The sequence below is a fragment of the Apostichopus japonicus genome, chromosome 18, assembly GCF_037975245.1.
Source record: "Apostichopus japonicus isolate 1M-3 chromosome 18, ASM3797524v1, whole genome shotgun sequence".
Lineage (NCBI taxonomy): Eukaryota > Metazoa > Echinodermata > Holothuroidea > Aspidochirotida > Stichopodidae > Apostichopus > Apostichopus japonicus.
The window spans coordinates 19,610,193-19,631,468 of NC_092578.1; the positions used below are offsets into that span (position 1 = coordinate 19,610,193).

General features: G+C 38.1%; 2 protein-coding genes across 9 annotated transcripts in view; both read right to left on the reverse strand.

The window, feature by feature from the left end:
• LOC139959176 (uncharacterized) lies at positions 1–14,375 on the reverse strand. Its single transcript, XM_071956775.1, has 13 exons — positions 14,235–14,375; positions 13,313–13,471; positions 11,417–11,538; positions 10,205–10,448; positions 9,615–9,709; positions 9,023–9,209; positions 8,165–8,278; positions 4,990–5,148; positions 4,481–4,605; positions 3,939–4,182; positions 1,829–1,926; positions 1,007–1,193; positions 1–481 (listed from the first exon to the last, which is right to left on the reverse strand). The coding sequence occupies exons 1-13, from the start codon at positions 14,251–14,253 to the stop codon at positions 369–371; spliced, it is 1,866 nt and encodes a 621-aa protein (XP_071812876.1). The 5' UTR covers positions 14,254–14,375; the 3' UTR covers positions 1–368.
• Positions 14,016–21,276, reverse strand: part of LOC139959027 (peroxisomal carnitine O-octanoyltransferase-like) — a 23,981-nt gene continuing 16,720 nt past the window's right edge. For all 8 annotated transcript variants that reach the window (XM_071956548.1, XM_071956545.1, XM_071956549.1 and 5 more), the window contains 2 exons: positions 17,648–17,767; positions 14,016–16,810 (listed from right to left, as the gene is read on the reverse strand). In XM_071956548.1, coding sequence (XP_071812649.1) covers positions 16,690–16,810; positions 17,648–17,767 — 241 coding nt within the window. In that variant the 3' untranslated portion in view covers positions 14,016–16,689. The remainder of the gene's footprint in view (positions 16,811–17,647; positions 17,768–21,276) is intronic.

Below are 21,276 nucleotides of genomic sequence, written 5' to 3' on the forward strand. Positions count from 1 at the left end.
TCATATTGTTGCTTATTAAGAATTTATTAAGGTTTTCTTGAAGGAATATGCATGCCTATACTGTAGCTTTTATAGCGGTACAAGACCCTAGAAAGAAACGAATTGTGTTCTGAGAACAAATAACCGTTTCCCGGAGAGCTGCATCGGTTCGTTGTATCGACTAATTGCTAGCCGCTCTTTTGAAGTTATTGAAATTTCGTTTGAATAATTAATTAATATTACGAATCATACGAGATGGTATGCATTTTTCGATCCACCCAGTGTTGCATCTTCGATGAAATTATCAGCAAAGAAAGATATATTCAGTGACCGACGGAAGACATGTAACCTCATGAAGTCGTGTGTGGTACTGCGATACGCGAGGACAGCTACAATGTAAAGTCAAAGGTCAGGTCCAAATCTTTCATTTTCTCCTCATAGAGTGCATCGAATGCTTCATTCTGAGCCACAGAAAAGTAATTTTTCCAATCGCCAACTTTACCTGCAATTCGCGTTACACAAAGAGGAAACGTGATCTCATAAAGTCCGATATAAATAAAAACAAAGAAAGCCAATTAGCTTACGAAACAAAATTACTTTTGCAAGATGGTGAGGGACTTCATAGTTTTGAGATACAACTTTTCCATTTTCCCGATAGGAGGAGAAGAAATGATCTATTTATAAGACAAGACAAACTGAGCAAATAATGAATTCTTATTTCGCCATCAATTAGTTAGGTTGGTATACAATTAATTACTTGATTTGTATATATTGTGTAATCAATTCTGCTTTTTAAGGAGCTGACTTGATGATGTATATGTGTGCTAGACTAAATATAGTCCATCCAATTTTATTGATTAGCCTGCGATGCTTAAAATAGTCAATTCTCACAACATGTACATACATGTTGAAATGATTAGATAGAAATGTTGTTTATGAGCTGGCTACAACAGAGTCAATTTAAATTTTGTGTCCTCAGGAGTCCAAGTTTAACCTGTAATTTTATTTGGTACTAATTAGTACTTACCTTTTCGCAAAAATGATTTTCTGTCTTGCACTCCTTTGGCGTAGCAAGGAATGGTAAGATCAGGATTAACACTAGGGTTGTTCTTCATTGCATGAAAAGAGGACTTGTTGACTATTGCTTCAATTGCGTCTTTGCGGAGAGGGTGCTCTAGGAAATCTGCGATCCTCGCCACAGTGTCAAATAAGTTCTGCACAGGAGACATAATGGTTGTGGTTTGGGTCGGAGAATAAATTAAAACTGGAGAGGGGGAAGAGGGGGTGGGGGTCTGTAACCAGAGTTTTGTATATCCTAATAATTATCTGTAATATTTTCCTTATATCGGTCTTGTACGTCCATCAGCGTAGCGGGGTTTTATTGCAAATAGCTAGGTTTAAATTTTACAAACAGTAAACTTATCAACTTTTTTTACGTTTTGCTACGTATGGAATGTCACAATTTTAGCAATTCATCAATACGAAAATCTCTTCAGAATATGCTGCATTAAACTAGTATATCAGTTATGCGTAGGACTACATTGAATGTGTTCATCTATTGTAACAGATGAATGTCGCGTCAATCCATATCATATTAAGGTTCCCCACACCCCTTCCCCGCATCACGCACTAACGAATATGCACGTAGACACTAACGCTATCGTAGCCTCCCATCATCATATTTGAAGATGCCCTGGACGGTCAATCATCGTGGTCCTTTCCTGAAATCCCAGCCCCACCCCCCCCCCCCCCCGTGCCCACCAGCAATTCCTAACCCACCAGCATCCTCTCCCCACCAAACCCCCTCCCAGCCACTAGCATCCCCATATTACAAATTCTAGTATCATACCTTGTGCATGTCTTCGTACTTTAGATATAAGATGTTTTCGTGATTCTGTCTGTACTGCCAGAAAGTTGTCACGTGATCGAACCATGGACCCAGTGGTGCTTGAAATGAATGTCATATAATAAAATTCTAAAATTAGAAATAATCGATTTCGCTTTTTGAAGTATTTCGTATAAAGAAAACAAAGTTTGCTACTTCTTGCAAACATCACTCCATTCTGTACCACTAGGTCAATGGACCAACAAGCATATCGATAGGGTGACGTATGGGCTATTCCATTGTTTATGTCAACAATATAGGCTATGTGTGTATAGCTATAAGACTACATTGATTCAGGATGGATTAAATTGATTATCCTGCTAAACATTAGAACAAGCAATATCGTAAAAGGTAAATTTTTTAAGGTATCTGTTAAATGTCTATATATTGCGCATTCCTTTCATTCTTACAACCTTAACACCTTTAAATGTCTACAACACATGCTTAGCATACATTACTAATTTGAATAAGAAGCATTTTTCTCTTTTGCAATGCACTCTGTTATACTTAGGTGCACCCATCTGTAAAAGAGTTGGCTCTTTGACAAAGGAGCAGACGATATACTGTTTATCGTGCGTTCTGTACTTTTGGAAGTCTAGCGTATATACAGCCGTAAATTAACCGCCGGCCATCGCCGAAAATAGGTCGGACAGAAACAGTTTCATGTTATTTGGTAGTGATGTTATGTTTTAATTTGCTTGCACAACATACTCTGTGTTATTATCATGAAGGTCATGCAAAGAGGAAGAGACAAGGCCAGTGAAGCTGTCCGCTGACCCACCTTGCAGTTTTCCTTTTTGACCAAAGATGAATTATGTCTGGTCAGAAGCAGACTTGAGATACGCACAGTGTTGTTACCTGTTGACCATTACACAGGCCGTTGTAATATCACCCAAGGTATGGTTCATCTAATCCAAGTGTTGTTGCATCTAAAATATCACTTAACTTGCCAAAGCTTAAAACAATGTATATACGCATTTTCGCGCATGACTTTTCACCCTCTGTTAGCAGTTAAGAACTTTCTTAATCCTTTGACAAAAACAGAAAACAAAGTATAAAATGTTACCTGAGAGAAGTGAGGGCGGTATTGAAAAACTTAGCATGCATAGACCTGATTAATTCGCAGATGACATCGCAACTGTACCGCGTAAGATTTGTCACAGGGGTTCTACTCGTAATGCATAAGTTGACATGTAATATACATGTTTGAAGAAGCCGAAGAAGAACTTTATTTCAGAATACATAATAAAAGACACGTGTTCCTATGCGTCTTCTGTCGTGCAAGCAGTTAGTTTCGTTATAGATATATTTCCACTATAGTTTTGTGTTTATTTAGAGCCAACTTCGTGACCCCTATCAACATAATGGTACCAACCAAACCTTCAGTAGATATGGACTATTGTCTAGGGGGTTACTAAATTTCTGTATCAAACGCAACATATTTTAACATTTTAATGACATGTTAACTACACATTAGTAACAAGTACAATTTTAATATTCCTTTGATAATTTATATTCTACCTGTACAGTGTTTATGTATGCTGTCGTGTTGGACTAATCCAACGGTAATAGTAATTAACGATTTTGCAAACCGCGTAATGGTCATTGCCGACTTTGCAATCCGAGGTCCCGTCACAATTTTGCATGATCGTCAAGAGTAACTCAATAGTTTCCCCCTTCGGAACCCCCCTCCCCCCCCAAAAAAGAACAAATATACGACTAAAGTTAAAAGCAACATGCGTCGAGAGCTAAACCCTCTGAGACAATTAAGTCACAGGGTCCCATTTTTTGTGCCATTAATTTTTCTTTAAGTATCTGTTAATTTTTCGAATACACTATTCTTTAAAAGATATTTTCCAAGGCCCTCCGGATGAAACCTGTCATCTGGTATATAAGCCCCTCTGACACCTCTCTCGTCAGACCTATCTTGGCCAATCAGAATGCTGAAACACTGTTATGCTTTATTATTACAATCACGGCTAATCTATAATTCATGCTTGTTCTGTACATAGAGTAGACTCATATATCGAAAATAAACACTTAACTCTTTCTAGTAACCAGATCAATTGCTTACATGTGTTTTGGCAAAACGAGTTCAAGAAACGCGACCAGTCGTTGCTGGTTTCGCAGTTGCTTGTCATTGCGGTGAAATTGAAGAAAGAAACCGCAACATCCTTTGGATTTCTTGCTATATAGATCAGTTTTGGTCTCTTTTCCTCTATCTCTCGTGGAAGAAACTTTAGCTTGAAGTGACTCTTTAAGACTCGAGGTGATGGCATGTCATTGGCTTTTTCATAAAAGCCTGGTATTGTTGCGGCCTGTACATAGTAAAAAGCAATGAAATAATAGACTAATATTGGTATAGAAGCCAAAAACAAAAAGTTATTAAATTATATTTCAGCTGTCAATATTCTTAACATTTAGCTTTTTATCAAAGTGTACCATTTTTGTAGAAATATATATATATTTTTGCGCCATGCAAGTGCTAGAAGGATTTAGTTTTCAACCTGAAAATGCAGAAATTCTCAACTTCAGCCACCGGAATATCCCTTGCAGGTTTTATGATCTTCCGGCTAGCTTCTCATACCTTCAAAATGACTGTGAAATCACTCCTACCTTTGTTTTATCATGTCCCTGTGTCATTTCAAGATGTGGGATCTTGTGAAATAAATGACTTGACTCGGTTAATGCTCCATCCCATCCCAGAACTTGAAAAATGATGTTAGCGGTCCACGTCGTACCTGTATGAAACGGCAATTCAGAAATTGGGCTCCGAGTCGTAAGTTAAATCGTAGCTAAGCTTCTTTCGATACACCTTTACACCTTCCACTGACGTGCATCTACTCCCCCCCCCCCCCCTTTCCTCCCTCTCGTTTGATGATATTTCTCTATTGCTACATGAGAACTAGACAAGTACTATTTCTTGCCTGTTTGATTTACTCCCATCAAAACAAAAGCTCCTTCTCACGTAGTTTTGGTAAAATTGCTAGAAATTGGCAATCGAGCATAATTAGCTGCTGCGGTTAACTAGAGAACAGTTATTCTTGTATCTATAAGTCTGTTATATACTGCTATCATCAAATACGTCTTCTGTGTGCTAATAAGAAACGGATCCAAGTACGTACCAGATTTAGCGTAGGACAGTAAGTATACATCATCAGAGCGGACCTTAAAATTAGCTATATCAGACAAATAAAGGTACGGCCATATTGATTTTGCGGTGGAGTATGCTACAGTTCCGTTACTTGCATTGCCCTCCTCCGGTTTCGTGATGGACACACCACCTGCTCAATAAAGTAGAAATATATGTCTTCTTTTGACAGGAATACCAATACTTAATATTTATCATTTTCAGTACCGTATACAAGTGTTACTTTAGTATGCATAAGCCTTTTGAAAATGGCGGGAATGTTGCTGCTAAGCATAATCATAATCATCGTCTTCATATACTGAACGTTCATGTCATTGAATTCCAAAGCATTTTACTGACATAATGAGTGCTACGGATATACTGTTTCAAGCAGATAACGGGTTAGGGAACTGTTCATACTATCAATGCAAGTGCTTCCCAGCATGATATGAGAGGATAGTATATAGATTGGTATTAGCGTTGCAAATTTCAACTGTCTGATACATTTGTACAATTCTATAAATATGTTTGACTATGCACATAGTTAATTAGAGATCTCCCATAATGCAAAATAGCCAATAAACGATATTTGTGAGACATGATTGAGAGTGAGTATAGAAAAAACTAAAACAGAAAAAGATATTCTTCTAGATAGGTAAGGCTGGCCTATTTTCCGTCCTCCTATAATTTGAATGATAGAAAAGGAACATGAAAAGTAAGCATATAATAGTACAATGAATTACCTTCCTTTGCAGCCATCTTCGCTGTAGTTCTTAATCTTCACAGTAAAGCCACTCCCAAATGTACTAGAGAAGTACTGGAAAATGTATATAATTTTTGAACCGTCTTTAAAGTAGTCTTATTCAATAGGAAGTTCAGGATACTATATTACGTACACATCGTGTGTAAGAAGCATTATAGAATACTTAGCCATCTGGTCATGCATTGTGTTAGTTTTATTAGCTTGCGCCGTATGGGCTGCAGGGTAGATAATTTCTTCCAGACTTTTCCTGCCGTTTGTTTGTTTTACTTGATAATGGACAAATTATGCTGGTCTACTGAATTTGTTTTAATGTTAAGGGGCCACCCACCTTACTGACTGGCGCCCTAGAGAATAGGATAATGAGGGAAGGAATATAAATAGTTGACTTCACCCTAAAGCTAAAACTACGACTAGAGCTGAAACAGTGGCGGCGATTTGTTTCAAATATTGGGGGGGGGGGGGACATTTGCTTGGGTGCAGGGGCGTAGCAACTTTCATCACCAAAAGGGTTCGCGTGCTTCGTGATATTTTGTATATATATATATATATATTTATATATATATATATATATGTATATATATATATATGTATATATATATATATGTTTATATATATATATATATACATATATATATACATATATATATACATATATATATATATATATATATATATATATATATATATATATATATATATATCAAAGCGGAGCGCCACCAGTGGTTGGCGCACAGCGCACAAGAAAATTTCTGGTTTTGATAGCTCCCCCCCCCCCCGCCCATATCACCGGAAATGGCACTTCTCGGGCTTTAAAATGACCAACCATATGTACACTTTTGCCTGAGAACCAGTTTTTCCAAATAGTTTTTTCCCATCCATAACCTATTTCAAGATAGTCACCAGCCTAGTCACACATCATGTTCGACCTCATCGCATCTCCTGTGGATCATTGCTTTTATAGGTAATTCTACGTAACGGCCCACAATACCCGTCAGCCCCACTTTTCAAGGTATTTGTTCAGAATTTGAATAATAAATTCACTTAAAATCATACCCATAATGTTGCACGAAATTTCATCTATGGACAACCAATATAGAAAGCCCCCTCCAACCCCCATCCAAGACCTGTCAAAATTGCACGAGTAGAGGGAAGTATGATGAAGAATGTTGGTCAGGGAATCTTCGGGAAAACTTCAGACACAGTTAATTTATTGGTGTACAAATATTAAAATCTCTTATAACGGCTTCTATAAACCTTCGATATCATAAAAAAATACCAAAAAAAAATATGCTCGAGGGGGCGGTCTCCCCCTTCGCCCCCCCCCCCTTGGCTTCGCGCCTGCGGTTAGAAATCTTGTAGGAAACAGGCCAAACGGAAACCCAGTGAACCCATATCGATGTGGATCATATATGATTGTACGTACTTACACTCATACACAAGAACTGTAAAGACATTATGATAATAATCACGAGTGACAACATGCTATACGGTCACAGGTCACAGAAACGAGCACGACGAGTCATTTTGTTGGATGAAGTTTTAGCCACCGCCAAATAGGATTTGGATAAATAATCTCACGCATCATTTTCTATTTATAGCCACAAACAAAAAGCCACAAAATATTAGGAGGGATATTAGCTACTATATCCCCCACCTTAAATATTGGGGACATGCCCCCCCCCCCCAATGATCTCCGCCCATGAGCGCAAATATGTTTACTTCATTTCAATTTAGTTAATCGGTTTATACACAAATTCAATAAGAAACACATGATATTTGTCATAAGATTGTCAAAGATCAACATATTTATTTGATACCATAGAATGTCTGCCCATGCATCAGATCTGAAATACATTAGAATATATACAGAAACACATACACCCCAGTAACACCCTTCATGGGAGTCACTTTCAGCCAGTATATAAAGGTTCATCTCCTACTCAAATCAGTCGAGGGACACTGGTCTGAAGAACTTCACAGTAATACGAAAGGGAGCGAATCGTGCCAATTACTGCCATAAATTGTTGCGTATTAAGTATATCAATAATACAATTAAATATCAATTATACATATATAAATTAATAAAGATCAACACATCAGAAAAATTCCACCTCACAACCGGTTTCGTCCGTTTGGGACTCATCAGGCGAAGGTAGGAATCGAACACCGGACCTTTGTGTCACAGATCGAAGTCCGTACCACTCGACCAGAGTGATTTTAGTGGTGTGTGAATGCGTATAAAATGGCTTTGTGCAAGTGTTAATGAGGGCGTATAACCCTAGTATATATATATATGTATTTATGTGTATATTATATTGTAAATGAAGAATACACATAAGCATGTCTTGAAAAATAAAATATTCAATAACTGCCAAACTGCCGTAGATAGTAGATGCTAATTTTAATCAAGGCAACGAGAATTCAAAGGACAGTCCAGATCCGTCCATCTTTTCTTGGAAAAGGGTATCAAAGGCATCATTTTGAGCCACAGTGAAGTAGTTTCTCCAGTCCCCAACTTGACCTATACAGTTAGAAAGCATTAAAACAGAATGTTTTCAGTCAAGTCATAATCTCGATACAATACATGGAGCTCCTTAGCAATAATAATACTAATAATACAGCTACTTATGCCTAATCACACATACACCCACACGCACACCATCAGTTAGGAAAGAAATGTCAAACAGTAACATTTACGACTATAATCAAGTGCATGCATTTTTTCACTTCTTTTACAAATGGCGTGGTATAGTCCAAACCATACAGGACACGCCGATTGATCACTTTTTGACTGTTCTTCTTGAAAGTACAGAAAGTTAACCTCCTGTTGACTCGGTGTAGTTTTAGTTGGATTAATATCTTGACTAAGCAATGTCACATACCAATTAATCCAACCTGTTATCTACAATTAGTTGTAAAATTTATTTGTTTCTTCAGGACTTCCTTCAATATACAGTTCTACGTCTGTCAATAAACACACCACCTGCACAGAAATCCTGCGTACATGCAACACTTTGGCGGCCAATAATCATTTACATAATGTTTTTTTTTTTTGCTCTTGTTGAATGTTGTGCTCAAGGTCCTTTCGATTGTGCGATAGGTTGGTGGAATGAAGTAACAATGTAGTTTTCATGTGAGTGAATGGTTATTCCGTATCGGTCAGTTTATCACCACCACCTCCTTGTACGGCATATTAACCACCAAATCCAATACCTAAAAATATCGTCCCAAAGATGGTATAGCTACATATGCTTCCTTCACTTACCCTTTCTCATGAAAGATCGATTTTGCTTTTGGCCTCGTTCGTGAGGCGACTTGAAATAATCTGGATTGACTTTCTTGTGTTTCTTCATCGCATTGAACGTTGAATGGGTGATAATATTATCAACAGTTTCCTCCGTCAAGGGACGTTCAAGAAACTTAGCAATTCGCCACACTGCTCCTTTTGTATCCTAATTAAAAATTAATACAAATGGTCTTCTTACAAGAAAGTCTGAGGCTGACCAAAATGTCTTCGTGTACAGAATATAGTGTGTTCAGTTACTGATATACAGAATCTGGAAATTAACTAGGCCTAGTCTTTTCTGCATTTTACTTTCATGTGTAAGTCTCTTCCCACCGTTTCAGTATTTTACGATCCCATCTTTTACTATTTTGTCGATGTGGGACGTAATATGTGCTATATTTAAATACCTGAAAACAAACTAAATCTAATCATGAAAATCCGGATTTTGAAAAACAAATACATTATGTCTTTCTTTCTTCTATGACTGCCTAATTGATTGACTGACTGAACTGATTCATACCCCGTCTAACTTTGATCTCTTTCTTATCATACTGATCAAATTGATACCTACCTTGATCAAATCTTCGTATTTCAAAAACAGAACATTTTCATCATCTCGTCGTTGCCACCAGTCCAGAACGCTATCAAACCAAAGACCACGTGGAACTGCAAAATATATAACGAGCAAACAATGGTTGAGAGAGTCTGGATTTGTCCGTCTTGACTACTGAAAGTCAATTATATCAGGAACAAAAATGAAGAAATAAAATAAAGTTTAACTTTCGCCCTTCCTCATCTAACTCGTGAAGCTGATTAGAGGACTGTAATACAAATATCAAGCCTGAGCATATTAATTGATTGATCGATGTGGGATTGTTTTCCATAATAAAGGGTTTCGATTATATAATAAAATATTTGGAAAGTGAGGGAAACTAATTTGTGGAAGATCTCTCAGGATTTAATTGAAGAGAAGGGCAATAAACTTTGTTAATCGTTATGCTCCTTTCACTGTCCTCCCCTCCCCCTCCCCCTCCCCTCCCCCTCCCCCTCCCCCTCCCCTCCCCCTCCCCCATTCACAAAATCGGTTTAGATTAACGAAAGATGACAATAATTAATCGATTGCTATATCAAGAGGAATTAACGGTGTTAAGTATTACTCACGTGCGCCCCTGCAAAAGTCATGCAAGAAGTCGGACCAAACCCTGTACTGCGGCCAGTTGGGTGACCAGCTACAAAAGTTGTAGAGAGACACCGCGACGTCCTTCGGGTTTCTGGACACGTAAATGACCTTGGGTCTCTTCTGGTCAAACTCTTCGGGCAGCAGGGAAATAGGTAACTGAGTCTTCAAAAAACGTGGTGAGGGCATGTCCTTTGCGATTTCATAATTCCCTGGTGTTGCATTGTCCTAGTCCAAACCATAAAATAATGTACATATATCTTTACAAGTTTTTTTTCAGGCTTCAGTCAATTTTGAATGCTAAGTACCGTACGGGTTTGCACTCAATAAAATAGACCAATAATAAGTTCATGCCAGGTATACTTGGAGAGACATAATGTTCGAAGTGTTGCCAAAAGTTGCTGCCCCCCATCCCTCTGTTGAAATATGTTTACAATGTCCCTCCGACCATCTACAACAGCTGGTATTCAGACAATAAGTTAGACCTGCATACCTACTACTTCGTTTGCTTTCAATTTAACAAGTTTTCACGCTTTGACTGTAGTTGTCCACTTGTAACATTTGCCCTGCACCACAATTACGGTATGACTTAACAAGGGTCATCCTGCCAATGAGAGAAAGGTCTCTTAATTTGTGACCAAAGATTTAATAAACATTTTAAACGGGAAAACTTAGGAAAGTGCTTGAGTTTAATCATGTGATGACACAGAACGGTAACTAATTAAATAAATATAAATAAGTACTTTATACGATATTTTTTGTTCATGCATTCCTTTGATATAAATTTAAAATAACACAAAACTGTTAGCAAACTGCTTATCCACTAAAGACCCTGTGTAAGTGAATGTGTAAAAGTAATTTGGCCCGTCGTTTTCGATCCTATCAGGATCTTCTTCAGAGGCTGAATTACAAGTAACAGTAACAGAAGGGACAAATACACGCACAGAATACAGACAGGTTACTGAGCATGGTGAACACAAAAGAGATTGATGTAAGAGGATTAGTTCACAAAGGGTGGAGAGAAGAAAGAAATATGAACAGGAGGAGAGGTAGGATATAAACTAAATAGGGACAAAGAGCAGATTAAGGGTAGGGAATAAACTGCAGAAGGTCAAGGACGGGAAAGTGTGGACAATAGGTGGATGCATGTATGTATAATAATATGTAATAAAATATGTATAATAATCATAACTTACCTTGTCTTCGGTAAAACTCTGCGGCATCTCAAGGAAGGGAGTTTTTCGACAGAGATGAGTTGGCGATGAGTAAGTGCTTTGGTCGAATATTAAAGACACTATATGTTGGACCCACGTAGTACCTAGTAAATGAAATATGAAAAGCATTTAAGATGATACATAGCTTTACGTGAGTGCTTTAAAGAACACTGAAATCCTGCAGTAGTCATACACATTTGAAAAGAGATAAAGTCAAATTGCTGTGATCCATGTTTTAAGGTTTCTTCTCTGTATACCACTGTTTACAACCCACTGAAGATTTAAGGAAGCTAAACGTAACTTAATAAAAGCAACTCTACTTCTTGTTTTTTAACTTTTTTTTCTTGAATGTATTGGCAATGTCATATTGCTCGATTTTCTCTTTGTATGTTAATTGAAACTCCTGCACAGTATACAAACTAGCTCGTTCGGATATTTCAATGACAGTGTCGCGCAAATGGTTGGGCGGGGGGCGGGGGGTGAACATGGCTGGACCACGCCCTTTCTCCATTTCATAGTAAATTGAAGGTCAACCTTCAGTTGGGGGAGGGGGGTATTTTTAGAGAAAATTCATATCATATGGTAAAATATGTTACGTATTTAGTGTTTGTTTGTGATTTGACCGTAGTCTCTGTTAGTTTAATTTGTAACAGAAAGTCTGGCAACCGGGGAGAAAAAACTCTGAGCCCAACCTGTTTCGCCCGAAGTATGTATCGTTAGTCTTGAAGCACAATCAACTACAATAGACGGTTCCAATATATAGGGCCGTTGTCTGCCTGGGGGGAGGGGCAGCTTGCCCGCCTGGAATTTCCACTTACTAAAATGAAATTAGGCATACGATAATGTGAACACCTGGACAGTATGCGCTATTTCAGTTAATTAAATGTTCATGTCATTTCTTCTGAGTTCATTAGTCAATTGTATGCAACCTAAAGATTAATAAGATGTAACCCCTCATCACGATATATGCACGATCGCGATGAACGTGAGTTTGTTTTGGTTTTTACAGTTTTGTTATAATAACAGACTAAGTTAACGTAAAGAGCTCCTAAGATTTAACCTGCGTGAACAGTGTAGCAGTATAATTTGTTCATATATATATATATATATATATATATATATATATATATATATATATATAATCTTAATTTGTTCATATATATATATATATATATATATATAATCTTACGTCGTTATATAATCTTAATTTGTTCATATATATATATATATATATATATATATATATATATATATATATATATATATATATATATATATATATATATATATATATATATATATATATATATATATATATATATAATCTTACGTCGATACATGTGTTTCATGTAGGTCTATCAGTTTTATAGTTAGCTCCTATATCAGTGCCCCTATGTTTTTAACTAAGAATATTGAGACACTGTCAAAATATGAATATACCACGGCCTTATTTTATTAACATATTAACAACATACTAGGAGGTCATAATGGATTGTGCTTTTGTATCTCCAATTACCTGTGTAAAACAATGAATATGGCAGAGCTAATAAAGTAACGGAAAGTCCCCTACACGGCCCACCTACTCAGCTCATTAGTTGCCACCCCCCCCTCCCTTAAAGTAAATCCCTTTTTAGTATGAAAAAGTAATAACGATAACATATCTTAACAATAAATTTACACCTAAATTCAACATGTCTCTGCCCGCCCGCCCCCTTATAGGCCACGGCTACCACCAGAATGCCCTAGCGTGTCCTTATATCTACAATTACCTGTGTGAAACAATGAACAAAGCAGAGCATATATTTAAACGTAAAGTCCAATTTTTTTCCAATTAAAGTCCAATCAAGGCTACTACCCTGCTATAGTCATAAGACTTACCAGATTTGGGAAACGATATTAGGTACACATCATCAGAGCGGACACTAAAGTTCCTGATATCATTCAAGTACTTCCGGTTAGTAAGACGGCTTAGTAAGTGGCCTTTATACGCATACGTCTTCTCTTTAACAAAGTCTTGCAGGGTGAACCACAAGTGATCTAAGTGATGTTTAAAGTGTTAAATTTGGTCTTAGTCAATAAATGCATGATTAAACCTTTGAAATGTTTTTCTTGGGAAGGGGGAGCGGGAGGAGAAGGGGGTGGGGGGTAGTTTTTGTTCCATCTGTGGAAGTTATGGACTCCGGCCTGGAAGTTGGGTCCAAGGCTCCGCCCCTTTGAGAAAGTTTTGTATACTCTTTTACAACTTACAAAGAACATTTGTTTTACGTCAGTATAGGCTACCTACAAACATTTTCGTAAATTTGTTGAAAAATGATCAAGTGTGTTGAGATTCGGTTGGAGAGAAATAAGAACATGTCGAGGATTTCGTGTGCTTCGGCCCTGAAACCGCACCAACCATGTCCCCCTACACCCTTCAACACCAATCAATAATACCCCGCCATGCACATCTGTAGTTGGCAATTGTAATGTGAATGGAGGTACGGTGAATATGGCGGGCCCTTCAGTCTCAAATCAAACTTCAAGGGGGTGGGGGGGGGGTGGAAGGTCACAAATAGTTAGAGAATATGTTCATGTTGATTCATTTTATCAACTTCAAATTACATTATATATTTTCATTTCAAACCCTGTGCATAGCCTAACACTTTATTAACTGGCAAAAAGACAATATTGGTTGAAGCAACATTAATTATAAAGTTTATAACAAAGACGAACCACAAATAGAAAGAGAGAATAATATTAACATCAGGCATATGGTAGGAAACAAACTAATAAACAAAGGAAAAAAAAAGTATAAAATTACCTTCGTTTGCATCATTCATGTTGAGAGACAAAACTTCAATTTCCAACTATGGCTATCTATTTCAAAGGTCACTGGCGCAGCATTGGCCTCCACGAGCGTTTTGAGAAAAAGCACTTTACCCTCCGTCGTTTTTAAATACATGTTTCATTTACATAACCATGTTTAATAAACTTACTGCGACCATATGTCATCTATATTTTAATTATTTGTTTCCTTCTGAACATAATGCTGAACACGAGCGTTTTGAGATAAAGCACCTTACCCTCCGTCGTTTTTAAATACATGTTCATTAACATAACCATGTTTAATAAACTTACTGCGACCATATGTCAAATTCATCTTTATTTTAATTATTTGTTTCCTTCTGAACATAATGCTGAACATATGCTACCTAATTCAAAGTAAAGATAAAATTGCAACCTTCAAAAATATTTGATAGACTTGTTTGTGTTCCATGAAGCCTAATTTGGACAACCTCTAGAAAAACTTGAAATAGTCAGTGGATCTGTCTATTGGGCTTGAGAGTGATAAGCCCTTTTGTTCAGTGACTTCTGAATATGTATTTGAGCAAGTACAGCCTGGTTTGGCATAAAAAAATATCAGTATGCTCCATATGACTTTTGTAATAACAGGTTGGAGCTATCTTCAAATAATAATTAACTATCCAGATTTATTATGAAGTATTGTTAATTTGCATAGTTCCAGAGACACTGATTGTAAATAATCTGATGAATAAGACTTTACAAGACTTAAGCTGTGGGTTACAGGCAGGGACGTAGCTAAAGCCTGATGATTGGGGGGGGGGGGCTGTAGTGGCTGAAATTCAACTGGATGGGTTTTGAAGCCTGAAAATTCAGACTGCTGCCTAGTACCCCTGAAAAAATAAATTACGAACCAATTTTGGCAAAGATTCAAGAGTTCCGTGAGACGTACCAAGTAACGTACTCTAACTGGTACAACTACTACTGACTATCATTGAGTGTTTTAATCGTATACCATAGAGACAATATATATACCAGTGACGTAGCCAGGAATCTGCAAGGAGGAGGGAGGGGGAGAGGATATTTTGCAATTTATATGGGGGAGGGGCTTAAGGAGGGGGTGTCCCACTTCCCTTTGAAAATTTTTTTAACAATCGAAGGTCCTTAGATGTGATCTGGTGCAATGTTTTGCCAGTTTCATCATTATCATATGATATCATATTATCAGCAGATTTTGTTTCCGGTTTGAATTTTTATTTTACATGGTCTTTTACATATTATATCAGAAAGACAAACATAGTGCTCTTTTACAATTTTTTCCAGTACGATGATTCTTGTTTATTGTCCAATGTCTGGACTTTAATACATTTGACAAACTTAACTGATGGACAATATAAACTTTCATATTTAGGAGTGTAATAATTACTTATAGGAAGCACGTTTCACATACGATTGCTAGCTTAGCTTCAAAACATGCTGTTCGTGCAACAACTAATGACGAATCATAGAAAGGATGAAAACGCACGTTGTCGTCTTGGTTGTGCATACGGTTCATGAATCTCCATCAAGTGCGGTTAGGAAGGCTAGATGTATTTTATTACGCAGTGGCCAACTGTAGGCTGGTAATAGGCTATAGGCTAAATTTAGCTAATTGCAAAACTAAGTAGCTGAATCAGTAGGCCTGAATGTAACTACGATTATAATCAAGTTAACAGAGCTGACGAGTATTCAAGATCAAATGAGCACTGACAAATACCATGCAAGAAAACCAACAGTTTTTAATATGTTTTCGACACTGAAAGGGGGGGTGGGAGCAATGGCTCCTACTGCTCCCCCCCACCACTGGCTACGTCCCGGATATAAACTGAACCTACTTGAAGCTAGAGAACAGGGTCACCCCACCCAATAGCAAAATTAGTACATAAATAAATTGAATTGAAGCTGGCGAACGTTGTACGCTAGTTCTATTAGGCATTTTTTTTAAAGTATCCAAAATCATACCAAGCTTTGTTTCTCAAAGTGGCAAGGAAAACGTGGTAAATATTTCACAATATTTCACAATCACAGGAATATATGAATAGGCCTAAGTAAATTTTCCAACTATCTTCAGTTATACCAAGTTTGAGGTTACAGGTGACAAATTCATCAATATGTTATCAATTTCATAGATATAGTTTGGGAGAGTGGTTACCTGGACTGGAGACAAGTAAGAGAGGAGTGAAGATTACAAATCAAGTTTGCATTTCATGGTCTAGATGAAGGCTGACTGTTAGTGTCTTTAATACTGATGAATGAATACTACCATGATTCTAAATTGGTTGTCCAATATTTAAGATTGGTTCTAATTGGTTGTCCAATATTTAAGGGCAACTCAACACCATATGTACAATCAAACACCGAACACTGATTAATAACTTTACAAAACTTTCTTCATAATTATAACATTGTGTTGATTCCATCTATCTCACAAGATCTCAAAGTCTAGCTTGGAGGAGTAAACTTCTCATGATTATCAAGCTTCGCGACAGGTTCTGGTAAAAGCTCATCGTGTCTGTGCTTGGACAATTCTTGTATGTTGTGACTGCTACACGATAACTGCAAAGAAAATCACAAGATGATTATCATCAATAGATCATGGTTGGTACACTCAAACACTCAATTGATAGCAACACAATAGAAACAACAATCAAATGGCAATTAAAACAATAAATCAAATCATATTTAAGAATTGTGATGTGCATGGTTACCCAGGATACTTATAGATTAGTTCCCCTTCCTGCAATTCAAGGAATAAACTTCTCCTCTAAACACTATTTAATGTTTACCTTCTCTATCACGGCTGCTTTAATTCATACTTTGAACAGCAAATGACGAATGTTTCTCACAGCTGGCGTATCTCACAAGGTCAAATGGCTGTCCATGTGGACAGCAAAAGTAAACATGTATTATGCATGACTCTTTATCAGAATATTTTTGACATTCCACTTAGTGGGTGCATTTTATATCAAAGGAAATATGAATTCCATTATCACTTCACCTTGTGCCCACAATTACAAAATTAAAGACAATTAGTAACGACCTCCAACAGTATTATTATCGATATCTGGTACTTTGACATGATATTAATTTCAAAATAAAATAAAACTGTTAGAAAACTGCTTATCCACTAGAGAGCCTGTGTAATAGAATGTGTAAAAGTAAGTTGGCCTGACATTTCGATCCTAGCTAGCCTCTGAAGAAGATCCTGCTAGGATCAAAACGTCAGGCCAACTTACTTTTACACATGATATTCATTTAACAGACAAAACAGCATACAGTATTATCGCTGCAGGAAACTCTAACTGCGCACTGAGGAAAAATATGACTTTCATAAAAAATATCCTGCTATCAGGAACATCCCTACCACCACAAAGATACAAGATCAAGACTTACTTGTCATTTTCAATACCGTAGAAGCAGCCATAACCATCGTGGCACATGGCAGAAACAGCTCCATGTATTGGAATGTAACCCACCAGGCTAGTGGATAGCTTAAAATTGCCTCCTCCACCACTAAACAATATCAACAAGGGAAAGAAAACAAACCAACTGCTCAGTTACTACAACTCCTGAGTAATAATACTTAGCTCACCATCTGACAAGAACTTCATATAAAGCAAACAAGAAATGGGTTCTGCCATAATTGTGACTTGAACAATGTTAAATGAATACCCTGTTTCAACATCTATATTCATATGGTTATTTGAGGGAAACTATTTTTGCCAGATAATCCTGTCATTACTGCTGAGAGTAGATCACATTACAACTTCTGTTATTTCTACACCACGGCACACATCACAAAGCTAAACTTTCATTACTGCTGAGAGTGGATCATAGTACAACTTCTGTTATGTCTACACCACGGCACACATCACAAAGCTTAACTTTCATTACTGCTGAGAGTGGATCACGGTACAACTTCTGTTATGTCTACACCACGGCACACATCACAAAGCTAAACTTTCATTACTGCTGAGAGTGGATCATGGTACAACTTCTGTTATTTCTACACCACAGCACACATCACAAAGCTAAACCTTTCATTACTGCTGAGAGTGGATCACAGTACAACTTCTGTTATGTCTACACCACGGCACACATCACAAAGCTAAACTTTCATTACTGCTGAGAGTGGATCATGGTACAACTTCTGTTATTTCTACACCACAGCACACATCACAAAGCTAAACCTTTCATTACTGCTGAGAGTGGATCACAGTACAACTTCTGTTATGTCTACACCACGGCACACATCACAAAGCTAAACCTTTCATTACTGCTGAGAGTGGATCACAGTACAACTTCTGTTATGTCTACACCACGGCACACATCCCTTAGCTAAACCTTTCATTACTGCTGAGAGTGGACCACAGTACAACTTCTGTTATGTCTACACCACGGCACACATCCCTTAGCTAAACCTTTCATTACTGCTGAGAGTGAATCGCAGTACAACTTCTGTTATGTCTACACCACGGCACACATCCCTTAGCTAAACCTTTCATTACTGCTGAGAGTGGACCACAGTACAACTTCTGTTATGTCTACACCACGGCACACATCCCTTAGCTAAACCTTTCATTACTGCTGAGAGTGAATCACAGTACAACTTCTGTTATGTCTACACCACGGCACACATCCCTTAGCTAAACCTTTCATTACTGCTGAGAGTGAATCGCAGTACAACTTCTGTTATGTCTACACCACGGCACACATCCCTTAGCTAAACCTTTCATTACTGCTGAGAGTGAATCGCAGTACAACTTCTGTTATGTCTACACCACGGCACACATCCCTTAGCTACTGTAAACCTTTCATTACTGCTGAGAGTGAATCGCAGTACAACTTCTGTTATGTCTACACCACGGCACACATCCCTTAGCTAAACCTTTCATTACTGCTGAGAGTGGATCACGGTACAACATCTGTTATGTCTACACCACGGCACACATCACAAAGCTAAACCTTTCATTACTGCTGAGAGTAGATCACAGTACAACTTCTGTTATGTCTACACCACGGCACACATCCCTTAGCTACTGTAAACCTTTCATTACTGCTGAGAGTGAATCGCAGTACAACTTCTGTTATGTCTACACCACGGCACACATCCCTTAGCTAAACCTTTCATTACTGCTGAGAGTGAATCGCAGTACAACTTCTGTTATGTCTACACCACGGCACACATCCCTTAGCTAAACCTTTCATTACTGCTGAGAGTGAATCGCAGTACAACTTCTGTTATGTCTACACCACGGCACACATCCCTTAGCTAAACCTTTCATTACTGCTGAGAGTAGATCACAGTACAACTTCTGTTATGTCTACACCACGGCACACATCCCTTAGCTAAACCTTTCATTACTGCTGAGAGTGAATCGCAGTACAACTTCTGTTATGTCTACACCACGGCACACATCCCTTAGCTAAACCTTTCATTACTGCTGAGAGTGAATCGCAGTACAACTTCTGTTATGTCTACACCACGGCACACATCCCTTAGCTAAACCTTTCATTACTGCTGAGAGTGAATCGCAGTACAACTTCTGTTATGTCTACACCACGGCACACATCCCTTAGCTAAACCTTTCATTACTGCTGAGAGTGAATCGCAGTACAACTTCTGTCTACACCACGGCACACATCCCTTAGCTAAACCTTTCATTACTGCTGAGAGTGAATCGCAGTACAACTTCTGTTATGTCTACACCACGGCACACATCCCTTAGCTAAACCTTTCATTACTGCTGAGAGTGAATCGCAGTACAACTTCAGTTATGTCTACACCACGGCACACATCCCTTAGCTAAACCTTTCATTACTGCTGAGAGTGAATCGCAGTACAACTTCTGTTATGTCTACACCACGGCACACATCCCTAAGCTAAACCTTTCATTACTGCTGAGAGTGAATCGCAGTACAACTTCTGTTATGTCTACACCACGGCACACATCCCTTAGCTAAACCTTTCATTACTGCTGAGAGTGGATCACAGTACAACTTCTGTTATGTCTACACCACGGCACACATCCCTAAGCTAAACCTTTCATTACTGCTGAGAGTGGATCACAGTACAACTTCTGTTATGTCTACACCACGGCACACATCCCTAAGCTAAACCTTTCATTACTGCTGAGAGTAGATCACAGTACAACTTCTGTTATGTCTACACCACGGCACACATCCCTTAGCTAAACCTTTCATTACTGCTGAGAGTGGATCACGGTACAACATCTGTTATGTCTACACCACGGCACACATCACAAAGCTAAACCTTTCATTACTGCTGAGAGTGAATCGCAGTACAACTTCTGTTATGTCTACACCACGGCACACATCCCTTAGCTAAACCTTTCATTACTGCTGAGAGTGGACCACAGTACAACTTCTGTTATGTCTACACCACGGCACACATCCCTTAGCTAAACCTTTCATTACTGCTGAGAGTAGATCACAGTACAACTTCTGTTATGTCTACACCACGGCACACATCCCTTAGCTAAACCTTTCATTACTGCTGAGAGTGGACCACAGTACAACTTCTGTTATGTCTACACCACGGCACACATCCCTTAGCTAAACCTTTCATTACTGCTGAGAGTGAATCGCAGTACAACTTCTGTTATGTCTACACCACGGCACACATCCCTTAGCTAAACCTTTCATTACTGCTGAGAGTGGACCACAGTACAACTTCTGTTATGTCTACACCACGGCACACATCCCTTAGCTAAACCTTTCATTACTGCTGAGAGTGAATCGCAGTACAACTTCTGTTATGTCTACACCACGGCACACATCCCTTAGCTAAACCTTTCATTACTGCTGAGAGTGAATCGCAGTACAACTTCTGTTATGTCTACACCACGGCACACATCCCTTAGCTAAACCTTTCATTACTGCTGAGAGTGAATCGCAGTACAACTTCTGTTATGTCTACACCACGGCACACATCCCTTAGCTAAACCTTTCATTACTGCTGAGAGTGAATCGCAGTACAACTTCTGTTATGTCTACACCAC